This window comes from Lissotriton vulgaris, chromosome 8, assembly GCF_964263255.1.
Source record: "Lissotriton vulgaris chromosome 8, aLisVul1.2, whole genome shotgun sequence".
NCBI classification, from domain to species: domain Eukaryota; kingdom Metazoa; phylum Chordata; class Amphibia; order Caudata; family Salamandridae; genus Lissotriton; species Lissotriton vulgaris.
In genome coordinates, this window is record NC_141696.1 from 1,552,494,008 (window position 1) to 1,552,510,155 (window position 16,148).

The window sequence follows — 16,148 nt, forward strand, 5'->3', positions numbered from 1 at the left end:
GGCTTACCTAATCAAATAAATACAATGAAGCAAAAAGAAAGCCTTTGCATCTCATAATGGGCTTTCCACAGAGCCACCTTCCAGAGAGTAAAGCTCTCCAGTGTGGCAGAGTTAGCAAGAGCTCATTTGGGGCTTACAATTCAATGTCAACTGAGAGTAGACTGTATAACGTTAGGATGGAAGCTCATGGTGTGAATTATGCATGCTTCCATATTTAGTTTTTCAAGAAGTGGAGAATGCTTAGAAAGTGGCAGAAATTATCCACAGCTTTCCATAGCATGTTCTTTTCTAAAGATAAGTTTCATTTACTTTCCTCATCCCACGTCAGTTGGTTACAGTCCAATCTGTTGAAGTTGGGAGATGCTAACACTGCTTCTCCCAGAGTTTATCAGAAATAAAGGAAATGCATGTGTCTTGTGCCCGAGTATGCTCTACAGACAGAGTGCTATGAAAGTAAAAATTGCTGTTAAATATGGGAAAAATGTAGTAACATAAAATCGTTTTCGCAATATTGCCCAATAAAGCAAAGAGAAGACAGTATTTATTCTAAAGTTTAATCTGTGTTCAAAGTTCAGAATAATGTTTTAATCTAGATTGCCATTTACAGACATGACAAGGTTACCAACAGTAAGGTTTTTGCAAGATGGTGTCACCTGGTCACCCTTCACATCAAAATTACTAAAAACAAGAAAAAACAATATACATAAAAAAGATTGATGCTTCCTATCCGCAACACATTGCACTCTTCTTTCTACAAGCATACAAAATTCCCAGATCAGAGTGATGAAATTATATCATACGTTAATAGCAGAAAAAACACATAGCAGGTAATCCTAAGAGGTCAGCATAAGAGCATGTGCTCTTATGCTGACCTCATGGGGTTCTGGAGACATTTCATGGGTCTCTATGAAATAAGGGTTTTATCTGCAAATGGCTAGCCTCAAACCAGACTACAGACCTTTACTATTGTGTTTTGACGATTTATTATTTCAATCATTCTTATTTTAATAAATAAATGTGAAAAACAGCATGAACAATCTCACTTACAATTGTAAGTAAACATTCCCATTTGAAAAACAATACATTTTTCAAAACAAATGCCACAAAATGTAATATAAAAAATACAAACTGGCTTATATTTATGACATGACCCTACATTCCCCTCTAAAGCATCTGGTTATAGTTTACAAACCACATGACCTTTGGCCTTGTGGTTTATGATCTCATCAGAACCCTGTGGTGGAAATATGCTGCCATAATACATGGCTACCTATTATTATCCTACAAAAAAAAAAGAACAGATATACAGTTAAATATAACTGAACCTTAATGCTTATATAAATCTTTAGGGCATCCATCAACCCCATGTGCATGAATGGAATAAACAAATGTTCCCCATGGTCAACAATGTCAAAGGTTACCAATATATTGTATAACTTCCTCAGTGGGAGGGAAGTTTCAACATATTATTGTATTTTTTCAAAGCTAGAAAGTGCAATTATTGACTGCTACCTGAAATTGGAAGGTTCTTCATTAACGTTAAAACGTTATATGCTGAAAAGTAAATGAAACACTCCCACATTTACCACAGTCAAACATGTTTTTGGGGATGTGTTGCTGACAGTGACTTATAACTTCATGAGAGACTGAAACACACCCTATTCAAAGCTTATGTAGGAGTTTTCCTGTGTGTATATTTGCCGATGCACATGTAGTTGCAAAAAAGCATGGAGGTTCTGCCCACATACATTACAACAGAATGTTATTTTCGCTTTTATGTGCTCACTATCTGACAACTGGGCATGATGAATCACCGAAGCTGTGCTATTTACTATATTTGAGGATTTTTTCAGGTGTTGTACAGTTTATGAATCACTGCAACATCCTACAGATTTTATGTTGTTTTTCCTGTGTTTAATTTCTGGTGGCATTTTAGGTATTTGGGATAGCAAAGCCCATTCCACCTTCACTGCATTTATATAGTTTTTCTTCTGTATGTCTTCACAGATGGATGGTTAGCACTGATGCTTGAATAAAGCTATTTCCACATCCACTGCATGTGTTTTTTTTCCATTTATGTGTTAGCTGCGGACTCTTTAGACACATGGATTTACTAAAGCTCTTTGAACATTCACAGCATTTTCGTGTATTTTCTTCTTTATGCCATTGGAGAGCGATTGTTAGGCCTGATGCTTGAGTAAAGCTGTTTCCACATTCTCTACATGTGTATGTTTTTATCATGTGTGTTAGATGGTGGGTCTTCAGGTATGTGGATTTCCTAAAGCTCTTTACGCATTCACTGCAAGTGTATGGCCTTTCTCCCACGTCTTTGCAGATGGAAGGTTAGGATTGATGCTCCAGTGAAGACATTTCCAAATTCATTCCATGTGTATGATTTCTCGTGTATGCATGCGCTAATGAATCTTTACAGTTGATAAACGAGTAAAGCTCATTTCATATTCACTGCATATTTATGATTTTTCCCCTGTGTGTGTTAGCTGGTGGCTTTTCAGATGTATAGGTCTAGTAAAACTCTTTCCACATTCACTGCAAGGATAAGGTTTTTCACCGGTGTGCATTCGCTGGTGGTTCTTTATAGTTGATGCGCTAGTAAAGCTCTTTCCACATTCAATGCAAGTGTAAGGTTTTTCCCCTGTGTGCATTCGCTGGTGGATTTTCAGAGCGGATGCTTCAGTAAAGCTCTTTCCACATTCACAGCATCTGTGAGGTTTTTCCCCGGTGTGCGTTAGATGGTGGCATTTTAGATTTCTAGATGTACTAAAGCTCTTCCCACATTCACTGCAAGTGTATGGTTTTACTCCTGTATGACATCGTAGGTGGATGGTTAGGTATGATGCTTCAATAAAGCTCTTTCCACATTCACTGCATGTGTAAGGCTTTTCCCCTGTATGCCGCCGCACATGGATTGCTAGGTGTGATGCTTCAGTAAACCTCTTACCACATTCAATGCATGTATATGGTTTTTCCCCCGTGTGTGTCAAATGGTGGATTCTTAGATGTGCGGGTTTACTAAACCTTTTTCCACATTCACTACAAGGGTATGGTTTTTCTCCTGTATGCTTTCGCAGATGGACGGTTAGGTGTGATGACTGAACAAAGCCCTTTCCACATTCACTGCATGTGTATGGTTTTTCCCCAGTGTGTGTTCGCTGATGGAGCTTTAGAAAAGTAGATCTACTAAAACTCTTTCCACATTCACTGCAAATGAAAGGTTTTTCCCCTGTGTGCATACGTTGGTGGCTCTTTAGATTTGATGAACGAGTAAAGCTTTTTCCACATTCACTGCAAGTGCATAGTTTTTCTCCTGTATGCCGCCGCAGATGGATGGTTAGGTATGAGGCATGGGTAAAGCTCTTTCCACATTCACTGCATGCATATGGTTTTTCCCCTGTGTGTGTTAACTCGTGGCTCTTTAGATGCGTAGATCTAATAAAGCTCTTTCCGCATTCACTGCAAGAGTAAGGTTTTTCCCCTGTGTGCGTTCGCTGGTGGAGCTTTACAGCTGATGAACGAGAAAAACTCTTTCCACATTCACTGCATGTATATGGTTTTTCCACTGTATGTGTATGTTGGTGGCTTTTCAAATGTGAAGATTTACTAAAGCTCTTTCCACATTCACTGCAAGTGTATGGTTTTTCTCCTGTATGCCATCGCAGATGGAGGGTTAATTCTGATGCTCGAGTGAAGCCCTTACTGCATTCACTGCATGGGTATGGTTTTCCCCTTGTGTGTGTTCGCTGATGGATCTTAAGTTTTGATAAATCAGTAAAGTGTTTTCTACATTCACTGCAAGGATATGTTTTTTTCCTGGTGTGTGTTTGCTGATGGATCTTTGGTTTTTCTGAGAAAGTAAAGCGCTTGCTATTTTCACTGCAGGAGTATGATTTTCTTAATGTGCAGGTTCGCTGATGGTTCTTTCGGTTTGTTCTTTCCATTTTCTCTGTATGAGTCTGTGTTTTCTGCTCTATGTGTTTGATATTTGCCCCACAGAGCAGATGACTCATAAAATAAACATCTTACATGCATTACAGTTAAATAAGCTTTCTGTTGAGTTGTTACTGGTGGCAGTGAAGGGATGATTTGTTAAAATCTTCTTGTAAACAGTGCCTTAATATTATTTTTTGTTTGTTAACTAATTCTTAGTTGTAATGGCTGATGAACACTTTTGCCACATTCACTCTGTCCTCATGGGTTTTCACTTGTGCATGTCAAGTGATGCTACTTTAGTACTGAGGAGAAGCCAAAGCTGTTACGTTGTGAGTTTTTTTTTCTTAGTCTAGATGTCAGTTATATTTTGGCATAAATCATGTTAATGTGTTTGCTGACTAACAATTGTGGTTCCTAAATCACTAACTATATTATAATATTCACTACATATGTGTAGTATTTCCAGTGCATCTGTTGTTAATAATAATGAACAGTTACTGGAATTCTTCCAAGACTGATAACATATGTAAGGTCTTTCTATCAGGGCCTGTGTCTTCAACCTATGTTAAGAGCTTTCAAGTAGAAGTGCAATGACACCACATTTATATTATCATGTTGGAGAGGGAAGAATTGTTTTACCTACCTGATAATTATCTATGATAACAGGTGGTATCTAACATGTTTTCATACTGGATGTGTTGCGCCAGTGTAATTGTTGTGATTTCAATTCATTTGGATGTTTTGGGTCCGCAGCATGGATGCCTCAGCCTCTAAAAGATGCCAGATTTCACTTTATGTACTTGCAGGATATGTCATTTCATGTACAAGAGTCTCAGTCTTTTGTTGAGTTGTTCTATTTCAAATTACTGCTTGCCATTATTTCTGGTTCTTCTTGAGTATAGTATAGCTTTCAAGTATTGTCATATTTTCTTAATTACTCTTCATCTTATGTGTTCAGGAATTTCCTCTCTGTGGATATAAAATACTTGTAATGTCAAAATCTATAAACAGTAAAGTGTAAGCTATGTCTTTAATGAAATGTACAGAAAAGAACACTTGAATGCATTTCAGCCACTGGTAATTATTCTAGATAGCAATTCAGTACATGTTTTTAGCTCACTGTGCCACTATTGACAATAAATATTCTCATGACACTCAGCAATGATCCTGCTCCAAAAATAACAGCCCAGCATGTACCAGAGTCCTCAATCGGAATAGTAACAACATATAATGGTATTGACCTTGTAGGCTTTGTCAGTGAGCTGTGGCTTAAGTCCTATGGCAGAGTAAGACAGTTAATTAATAAATTTCACTTCATCATGTTCATTGCTTAGGAAAGAATAATGTAACAATTTCAGTGTGTTAATGTTACTTGCTGGATGTATAGCGATTGGCCAGGTGCTTCATGTGTTTACCAGCTTCAACACATACAGTTTACACAGAGGGCAGTTGTTGGTGTTTGCAACCTTAATCTAGAAAACTAAGTTGGCATGTGCAAATTTCTGTCAAAACAGTCCACAGTTTTGAACAAACTGCTGTCAACCACTGCTAACCAGATCCAATTAAGATGCATAGGGTAACTGAAGCTAACTTGCACAGAGCTTGTGCACAAGTTAAAACAAGTTCTGGAAGAGCCAGATTTTCAATGACTCACAGTATACTTGACTCACAAATAACGGCATGAGATATGCCTGTGCCAGGTATGGAAATGGCAGAGCAGATTTTTATCCATATATTGTAGCCCCACTGAATACTAGCACTGAGCTGTAAGATAATAATAGGCTAATTGAGACATGATTAAAGAGACAAGAAAAATGTATGTTTAGACCCTGCTATGAGGTAGGGGAAGAACTGCAGTGCACTGATTAGACTGTTCAGGCTCAGCAAGTGGGTTAAAGCTGTTGCTGTCTAGAGTGCTGCCGAAAAACTTTATATGCATGCACAGGAAATTACCCTTACTTATTGAGCAATTGGGAAGATAACACAAAAAGCGGTGCAACTTGATGTATGTCTAAAAAATGTTGCTTTCCTGAAACACAACAGAGCTTGAGTCTATACTTGTCAGCCTTTCTGTAGAGTACCCTTGTAGACATTTAGAGTAACAGATGTAGAACAATTACACTTTGTAATTTTGTACTATACTATAACTGATTACTTGACTGTTTGGTAGATCATGCACTTCATCATGTCTGCTGCTTGTATTTAAAGATCATTAAAACATCATACAAACAACTCTGTCAATGCACCAGAAATTGGGAGTTAAGAGATCATCAAACAGAGCTCACAATACTTAAACTTCTAGTACTTTGAAGGAAACAAGCATCTTCTCACAGATGCATTCAGTATATTTATCGCCTATAAAAATATATTGCTAATAAAAACTTCTCCCAACTCAACCTAGAACTCATTTTAATGCTACTCAGAAGAACAGCAGCATGTGAACGAAGGGATGAATCTGAAAATATTCTAAAATAACCACAATGACACCTTAAACATGGAGCACCATACCAGACCAAATGGCAGCATACTACATTCGAATGTTAACCTGCAGACCCGGCAGCACTGACACAACCAACTCCAACCACCAACTAAACAAATTTAAAAATGCATGGGCTGATTTGAGGTTTAAGATGCAGCCGCGTAAGACATGCTCTGAGATAAATCACAGAAGGGCAGATAGATGGCAACAGGCAGTGATTTAGGGACACAATACCTTTGGGCCAGAAACATAAAAAGCATTGGCATAGCCGCTAGGTCTTGCCTATGGCTTTGCCAATATGTTTAGCCATGCTGTACTCTAGTGTGGCTGCTATTCAGTACGACTAAAAGGTACTGGTGTAAAGGGGCGTGAAATGTTCTAAAGTTGAGTGTAGTGTTATAAAGTGGCATGGAGTGGAGTGGTGTGGTGTTGTGTGGAGTGGCGTTGCGTGGAGTGGCGTGGAGTGGCATGGGTTAGAGTGGCATAGAGTGGCATGGAGTGCATCAGAGTGGCCCAGGGTGGCATTGTGTGGGGTGATATATGTTACGTTATTGATATTTGTAAAGCACTCAAATTACCTCCAGTGGGTCTCTCAGCAGAGTGGAGTATAATTGTGTGGTGTTGCGTGGAATGGTGTTGTATTGCTTGGAGTTGCATTGAGTGGAGTGCCATAGTGTAGAGTAAAGTAGAGAAGTACAGCTGCGTAGAGTGCAGTTGCATGGAGTGGATTGGCATTGTTTAGAGTTTCGTTATGTGGCACTGCATTGCGTGGAGTTGCGTAGAGTAACGAGCCGTGGAGTGGTGCTGTACTGCGTAGAGTGAAGTGGCGTTGCATGGAGCAGAGTGGAGCTGCGTGGAGCTGAGTGGAATTGTGTGGAGATGAGTGGCGCTGCCTGGAGCAGAGTGCCGCTGCCTGGAGCAGAGTGCCGCTGCCTGGAGCAGAGTGCCGCTGCCTGGAGTAGAGTGCCGCTGCGTGGAGCAGAGTGGCGTTCCGTGGAGCAGAGTGGAGCTGCGTGGAGCAGAGTGGCACTGCGTGGAGCAGAGTGGCGTTGCGTGGAGCAGAGTGGTGTTGCCTGGAGCAGAGTGGTGTTGCGTGGAGCAGAGTGGCGTTGCTTGGAGCAGAGTGGAGCTGAGTGGAGCAGAGTGGAGCTGCATGGAGCAGAGTGGCACTGCGTGGAGCAGAGTGGCGTTGCGTGGAGCAGAGTGGCGTTGCGTGGAGCAGAGTGGTGTTGCCTGGAGCAGAGTGGTGTTGCGTGGAGCAGCATGGCATTGAGTGGTGTGGAGTGGTGTAGAGTAGAGTCGAGCAGCGTTGAATAGAGTGGAATTGTGTGGAGTGACGCTGTGTAAAGGGCAATGGTATTGTGTAGAGAGGATTGAAATTGTGTTGAGTGGAGTTGCAGTGCGGGGAGTGTGGCTGTACAAAGTTGCATTGCGTTGCGTGGAATGCAGTTGTGTGGAGTAGTATTGAGAGGCGTGGCGTTCACTGGAGCGGAGTGGTGTTGCATGGAGTGGTATTGCCTGGAGGTGCATGTCGTTGCGTAGAGTGACATTGTGTAGAGTAACGTGCTGTGAAGTGCAGTGGCATGGAGTGTAGTTGTGTGGAGTGCATTGGTGTTAGGTGCAGTGGATTAACGTTGTGTAGAGTGGATTAGCATTGTATAGAGTGGACTGGAGTTGTGTAGAAAAAATTAGCATTGCGTATTGTGGATTAGCATTGCGTAGAGTTGAATTGCCAAGAGTAGGGTGCAGCTGCCTGAAGTGGACATGGAACCCTTCTAAGTCAGAGAACTTTTGGCAGAAGTGTGGGCGATCATGCAAACTTATGTATCCACCATGGCCTGGCTTGCTTCAATTCCCCGTCTATTTATTTATTTATTGCACTTGTAAAGCGCACAGCTACCCAACAGGGTTTCCCGGCGCTGAGAGCATGTGGAGGCAGAAACCAAATTAAGCAACAGGCAAAAGGGAGCACAGAGATCAAGCCGAGTCACTACACAGAAACATCTTTAAGCCTTTACAAAAAGATAACAAGGAATGACAGTTCCTAAGGGCAATTGGAAGAGAATTCCAAAGCTGGGGCTAAGACAGGCAAACGAACGAACTCTCATACAGGCAAGTCTTAATCTTGCTACTGAAAACAGTTAGAGGCTGGAAGATCTCAACTGTAGAGCCGGAACATAAGGTGTAACCAGACGGGGCAAGGTCACATTTGGCACGAAACATTTAACGTAGGGCCTTGAACTGAATACGCTTGTTAGCACCAAGCCAGTAGAGTTGGTGGAGCAGAGGAGACGCAGAAGCATATCTGAGCAGATGGAAAAGAAGACTAGCAGTAGCATTTTGAATGACCTGTAGCTATGTATTGAGTCTTTGTCAGCGCCCAGGCACAGCAAATTGCAGTAGTCCAGCCTGGATATCACCAAAGCCGGCAGAACCATTCTATGAGCTTGGGTGGAATTAACCAGAGGATATTTTTGATCCACCTAAGAGTAGCAAAACCAAGATGCCGCTACCATGGAGACCTGAGGCTTAAGGGAGAGCCTTTTATCAATGATAAAACCCAGGTTTTCGACTTTAGGGACAGAGGCAGGTACGGGGCCCAGATTATCAGGCCAATTTGCAATTCCCTAAAGCTCTGGGTTATTACCCAGAATGAGCACCTCGGGTTTGGTGCCATTAAGCTTAAGAGCATTACTAGACAGCCACAAAGAAACATTCCTCAAACCAAGCTGCAATAAAGAAGGATCTTGGTGCTGGCCAGCAGAAAGGGAGAAAACAATCTGGGTATCGTGGGCATAGGAAAATATAGTCAAACCCGACTTCTCAGCAGTGTCAGCCAAAGGGTGTAAACAAACAAGTAGGACAAGTGCACAACCTCCAGTTTTTAGCAAAAGTTATCCTGGTTTAGTAATGTATTTAAGAAGAGTTTAAGGTTGCTCCCTTGGGTACGTTATCCGTCCAGTACAACGTAACATTAAATCATAACTGTGTGTTTCCAAATGACATTTGGTCACAAGCCCAACAGGGGCACTCCTTGTAAGTGATCAGAATAAAGGCTTCTTGTTTTTACTCATTGAATTTTATTCATTCAATAGAAAGAGTTCATTTCCTTCACTTGATTCGGTGTACCGGACGTTTCCCTGAACGCGCGTCTTTAATCTCATTATCAGATTTACCACAAACTCTACAAATTTGATTACAATGCACTCTCTGATGAAGAGCGGACTACCCGCTCGAAATGCATTGGAGGTTGGAATATAACTTCAGGATGTTTTTGAAATATTTGAAATGAATTAAGAATCAAGTGAAGGAAATGAACTCTTTCTTTTGAATGAATAAAATTCAATGAGTAAAAACAAGAAGCCTTTATTGTGATCACTTACAAGGAGTGCCCCTGTTGGGCTTGTGACCAAATGTCATTTGGAAACACACAGTTATGATCAGCCAAAGGGTGGACATATGTATTGAAAAGTAACGGGCTCAAAATAGAGCCTTGAGCAACTCTGGAGGTTAAGGCTAGAGTGTTTAACCTCACTTCGTTCAAAAAGACCTGAAAGGTACGGTCCTTTAAAAAGGAGTTCAGCCACCTCAGAGCCAGATCCACAGTGCCAGAGGCTTTGTGACGGTCTAAGAGAATGGAATTAGACACTGTATTGAAAGCCGCGCTTAAATCCAGCAGGATGAGGGCAGAGGTACCGCCGGAGTAAAGTTGTAGCCTGAGGTGTTCAGTAACCCCAAGAACAGCAGATGTGGTACTATGGCCAGATCTAAAGCTAGACTGAGAAAAATTTAACAAAATGTGAGTAGTAACATAGGAAGAGAGTAGAGTATTAATGTGTCAGTCCAAAAAATTAGAAAACACTGCCAAAAGATAGGACGAAAATTAGACCAACAGACCTTCCTTTTTTAAAAGAGAGAGAACAAGTACATGTATCCACTTCTGAGGAAACAAACGTGTGCTAAGAGAAGTATTGAGAAGGTTAAGAATCACAGAAAGAATCGAGTCATGCAGGAGGATGAGTTTGGATGGGGGAGAGGATCAAGAGGTGAACCAGACTTGATATATCTCAGTAACAGCTTCAAGGAAGGCAAATCCATAGAAGGCCAAAAACTAGTTGGAGCAGAAGCCTTGGAGGAAAATTCAGGGGACCCTGTCAAGGGGCTAATTGGAAACATTAGATTCCCTTGTTGGAGGGCATCCACAGCAAGTTGGTCATGAATAGACATAACTTTATTGTAGAAGAAGGACGCTAGCTCATCGCATTGAAGTTGGGAGAGCGAGGGAGAAGCCAGGAATGGACTGCGGCTGAGAGTTTAATAATAACCTTTAACAAAGTTTTCTGACAGTGTTGGGAGCTAGAGATCTTTTCAATGTAAAAAGCTGCACAAGCCGACCTGCAAAGAACATGATATCTCTTTAAAGCTCTTAAGTACTCCAGCTTAGCAGCAGGCAGATGGTGTTTCCTCCAGTGCCTTTCTAAGGCTTTACAGCATTTTTGCTCTTGTTTAAGAGAATCAGTAAACCATGGACCAGGGAGATGGGTTCTACACTGCTGCTTTGTAGATAGAGGGTAAAATAGAATCAGTGGCCGCTGTGAGCCATTGGTGAATGGTAGGTTAGGCTAGGTCAGGGAAGGAGCCAAGAAATGGAATACTGTCCCGAAGTGCTTGTTGAGTGCCATTATATTAAGTTTGGGCCAGTTCCGATTTGATTTTTTAAGTCGGCCAAGTAGAAGAAATAAAGGGAGATTTGATGGAAAAGGGGACTGCAAAATGATCAGGCCTGCAAAGCTGGATAGGTGAAGCAACAAATAAGGTAGCAAGATTAGAAAAAATAGGGTCTAGTAAATGACCAGCAAGTGAGTTTAGCAATGGAAGATTAAGAATGTCCTCTGTAAATGTGTATGCAAATTTGTCTCCTCAGATTTGTCTTCAGGGTTCTCCAGATGGGGCGTAAGATCTCCCAGCACCGAGAAATTAGCAGTTCGGAGGATATGGGGTGCCACAGGATCACAAAAAGCTGAACACCAATTATTGTGTGTAGTACATGCCAGTTTGAATTGAATTCTGGCTTCGTTTGGTAGCCAGTTTAATGCTTTCAGGTGAGGGGAGATATGGTCGTGTTTTCTGGTTCCAGTAATGAGTCTTGCTGCCGTATTTAGACATGCTTTTAGTGGCGCTGTGGAAATTTTCGATAGACCTGCTAGTGTTGTACATCCATATTTGATCCTTGAAATAACTAATGACTGAACTTCCAGTTTGAGGTCCGCCGTAGAGATGAGTGGTTTCACTTTTCTAATATAGTTCAGGTGAAACCGGGCACTTTTTGTCATTGACTTGATGTGGGCTTTCATGTCAAGGTTCTTATCAAGCGTGATTCCTAGTGATTTTGCAGATTCGACTAGTGCAGGGGTGTAATTTAGTGCTGCGATCAATTTGGTCTATTCCATAACTTCTGTGGGTTTCTTAGGTAGTTAAATTAATAGGAAATCAGTTTTTTGTGCGTTAAGTTTCAGATGATTACTAGTTAACCAGTGTAGTGACATTCTCAAGGCCTCATTCATTTTCTTTATGTCTACCAGTGCCGTTATCTTGATGTAGATCTGAGTATCATCTGCGTACATGTGATAGGATATGTTTTAGTCTCCGTGAATTTCTGTGAGGGGTTCAACATAGAGGTTGAATAGTGAAGGGGATAGTGTAGATCCTTGAGGGACTCCAATCGAATTCGGGCAAGATGCGGATAGCGACTGGTTGACTATGAATCTTTGGGTTCTGTTCTGGAGAAAGGATTCAAACCATTTCTGAACAATTCCAGATAGTCCCATCCTGTATTGAAGTCTGGCTAGCAATTTTTCATGGTTTACCGTGTCAAAGGCAGACGACAGGTCAAGAAGGACTAGTAGGTAAGGTTGATTGTGATCTAGGGCCTGCAGCGCATCATCCACTATGTGTAAGATTGCTGATTCTGTACTGTGGCCTGATCTGAATACGGATTGGCAGTCGTCTAGCAGCTTGAAATTGGCAATGTGTTTGCTCAGTTGATTTTGTACACATTTCCCGATTAGTTTGGCAATTATCGGAATAATGGTTATTGGGCGAAAGTTATTCGGCTCTGTTGGGTCCGCTGTAGGTTTTTTGATGATGGGGATGACTTAACCAGTTTTTAGACATTCAGGAAGGATCCCTTGTGATAGTGAGGCATTTATTATTTTTGTCCATACTGGGACGATGATATGATTGATTCTTTTCAGGCATTTAGAGGGGATGGGATCATTGTAGTGGTTATTAGGTTTGATATCCGATAGCGTTTTGTCAATGGTATTCTGGTCATATAGCGCAAAGGTTGCCCATTGTGCGTTGTTTTTCAATCTGTCCTGATCGTTTGTCGTGGTGACAATGTTTTGTGTTGGTGGTTGTCTAGGAAGGTTGTCGCTGCCAACCTGAGCTCTCTTTCTAGCGTGTTGGCCTTGTCATTGAAGAAAGTTGAGAATTCTTCGCAGCTCAATTGAGTTTTAGTGGTTTCTTGTGCAGATTTAGCCAATTTGTTTGACTGTTGTTTAAAAATCTCGAATAGTTTCTGCGGTCTGTTTTTGGCGCTGTCTAGTTCTGATCTAAAGATTTCCTTCTTGGAATTGAGTCCTTTTTTTTGTACTCGTTTCTGATCTTTCTGAGTGTTTTAAGTTGGGGGTGATGATGGGTGCTGTCTCCATTTTCTTTCTGCCAATCTCAGTTCACGCCAATCTTCATTCTAAGACTCATTAAACAATGGATTTTTATCCTTCTCAGATATTCTTTTTCGTTTTAGCGGCATGGTGGAATTGACTAGTAGTAGTAGTAGAAAGCTTTATTCGATTTTAGAGCAAATATAAAATCATAAAAGCGACAATCAGTATATACAATTTCATATACATCATAATTACACAATAAAAATAGTATTAAACAAAGTGTGTGAACACATGTACAATAAAGCCTTACATCCATACTATAATTCTAACAGCTAAAAATACAAAGTCAAGCATGTCGATCAACAATGATCTAACAACAATGATCTAATTGTTCTATAAAATTACCGTTAGACTGCAAAGTGGCTCGGATTTTCAGAAAGGTTTTTAAATACATGGCTATACATTTGGCATTTGATGCTGTATCTAAGAATTGTAGTGCCATAAAGGCGGGACGACATCTTCTCAAACCAAGGGACGATAGGATAGGAATAATCCATCGTTTGCGTGGTACTACATAATATTTGCAGAACAGTAGTTCATGTATATTCGACTTTTCAGAGGTACCATCACAGGGACACTGGATGATGGGGATTGACCAGTCCTGTCTCCCTGGAAATATAACCAAACGGAAAAACAAATTAAGTCTAAACCGAGTCAACAGATACTTCTCTTAAGTAGTCAGACAGAAAGTAAGATACGGCTGGATGCCCAAGGAACGTTGGATGGTTAAAATATGGCAGTTTGTGGCTTTTTGGGATTCTTGAGCCAAGCGGATTTCCCCCAGATGAGATAAGCACAGCAATCGTAGGGCCTTTCTAGTAATAGTATTTAAGACTGCTGGATCTTTAAAATATTTAGAGAGGCCCAGGTCATTTAAAAAGTTATGTACATATAACAGCCATGGAACATTCGACCAATTATCTAAAACCAAACAGTCTTCAATTAATGTACGGGTTAGGTGGCACTGCTCCGTCGTCCAAATGCGATGCCACAATAGCATTGGCTGGATTTTTATGTGGTCATCAATGTAGTCCATGCCTAATTCCATGTGACAGGCATAGGTTGGAGAGGACTGGGGAACGGCCAGAAGATAGCGGATGAAGATGTTCTCAACCCTTTGTAAATTAGCCACAGGTACATAGCACCACACCCCAGCGCCATATATAGCTAAGCTATGGCATTTGGCGTAGTATATTTGCAGAAGTTCTTTGGGGGCGGCTTACCTATTTTACGGGAGAAGGCAATCAATGCAGAGGAGGCTCTTAAGAATAGGAGATATCTACTATCAGTGGCCGATTTCCAGCAGGAGGTATCATCAAAAAGTATACCTAAATAGGGATAAGTCTTGGTACAATCCAACTTTGCATTATCAATACAAATCGATTTATGCTTAGATCTCTTTTTCCCAAAATGCATGACTAATGTTTTCTTTATGTTGACCTTTAGGTCCAACGAGGCCATGAATTTGCAGCATGAATTTAATTGGATCTGGAGTTGGACTGGGGTTCGGCCATAACTACTGCATCATCCGCATAGAGTAACGCAGGAATCGGGCGACGGGCGATTGTTGGAAGGTCCTGACTCCCTTCTAACATGGCCTTCTCAAGGCCATTTGTATATAGGTTCAATAGAAAAGGAGCCAGGACACACCCTTGTCTGACTCCCTTGTGTGAGCTCCCCATTTACCCCAAATCTTACCCTTGCCGAGGCACCTGAGTACAGCTCACGTAAAAAAGATATTATACGGGGGTCCACACCCATTTCCGCCAGGATTGACCACAGCCTAGAGTGTGATACACAGTCAAAGGCTGCGGTCAAATCCACGTATACCAGGTGGAGATTGCCTTTCTTCGCCTGGACATATTTTTAAATTAGAAGGGAGAGATTCAAAGCCTGCTCTACCGTACCCAAACCCTCCTGTAAACCATATTGCAGGTCTGTCATGATGTTATTGTCTTTGGACCAGACCTGCAATCTCTCCAGGATCAAGCGACCTGCCACTTTACCAAGGGAATCCAGAAGGGAAATGGCCTGTAGAATGTTGGATTATTTTGGTCTCCCTTCTTAAAGATAGGGAGCAGGATGGAAGTAGACCAAGTTTTTATAAGGCCTCCTTTTAAAGCGGCCTCGATTACTCTGGTTAGTACCGGTGACCAGAGCTCCTGGGTGTGCGTATAGATGTCCAGTGGCACACCGTCCGGCCCAGGTGCTTTGCCAGATTTTGAGGAAGACAAAGCCTTAATTACTTCCTCGTGACTAAAGGAAAGTTCGATGGGGTAGGGCGATAGATAAGGGTTTTTACAGTATTGTGAATTGTCACCCTCAAAGATCTGAGAAAAGTGGGAAACCCATCCCTCTGCGGGAATCGCTACTTCCACGCTGGGGCCATTTTTAGCTATGTTCAGAAAGGGGGAGTTAACCACTTTCCAAAACTGTAGGCTGTCTTTCCTATTACAGCTCTCATGGAGATTCTCCCAGAGCTCTTTTTTCCTCTCTTTTTACATTCTTTTTTCGCCTTGTTATAGAGTTTTCTCAACCTGCTAATTTCTATTTGATCCCTCTTTGTTTTATGTAGGGCTAATTTTAGCGCAGATAGGGTTTTGCGACAGTCTGAGTTAAACCACCTTATTCTTGTTGGGTATTCTGTTTTTGTTTACGGAGGAGCTCCTTACTGATTACTTTAGTTATGTCAATGAAATTATTCAAAGTTTCCTCAGCGGTGGAAAAGGGATTGAGACATACTTCTAGCATAGGGAGAGATTTAGCAATAACTTTTTGTGTAATTATGTCTGGATCAACTTTTGATCACTGTAGTGGGGCTACGTCTCGCCCCAGACAATCGCACTGCTAAATGTGCGAATTGCGTAGTTGTAAGTTATTTTATATCACTTTAATCCTTGTATTCCATAATCTTGTCAACTTCTATATTTTTTCATCAACTTAAATGTTATTCATACCCAAAAAGTAAAGCAATGAGGGCGGCAGGTTTGACA

General features: G+C 41.3%; 1 protein-coding gene across 1 annotated transcript in view; it reads right to left on the reverse strand.

Annotated features, from left to right (window-relative positions):
- Positions 1 to 651: 651 nt before the first annotated feature.
- LOC147700368 (uncharacterized) overlaps positions 652 to 16,148 on the reverse strand; it is a 149,745-nt gene continuing 134,248 nt past the window's right edge. The window contains 2 exon segments of the mRNA XM_086936311.1: positions 652 to 3,945; positions 3,947 to 4,104. Coding sequence (XP_086792437.1) covers positions 2,379 to 3,945; positions 3,947 to 4,104 — 1,725 coding nt within the window. The 3' untranslated portion in view covers positions 652 to 2,378.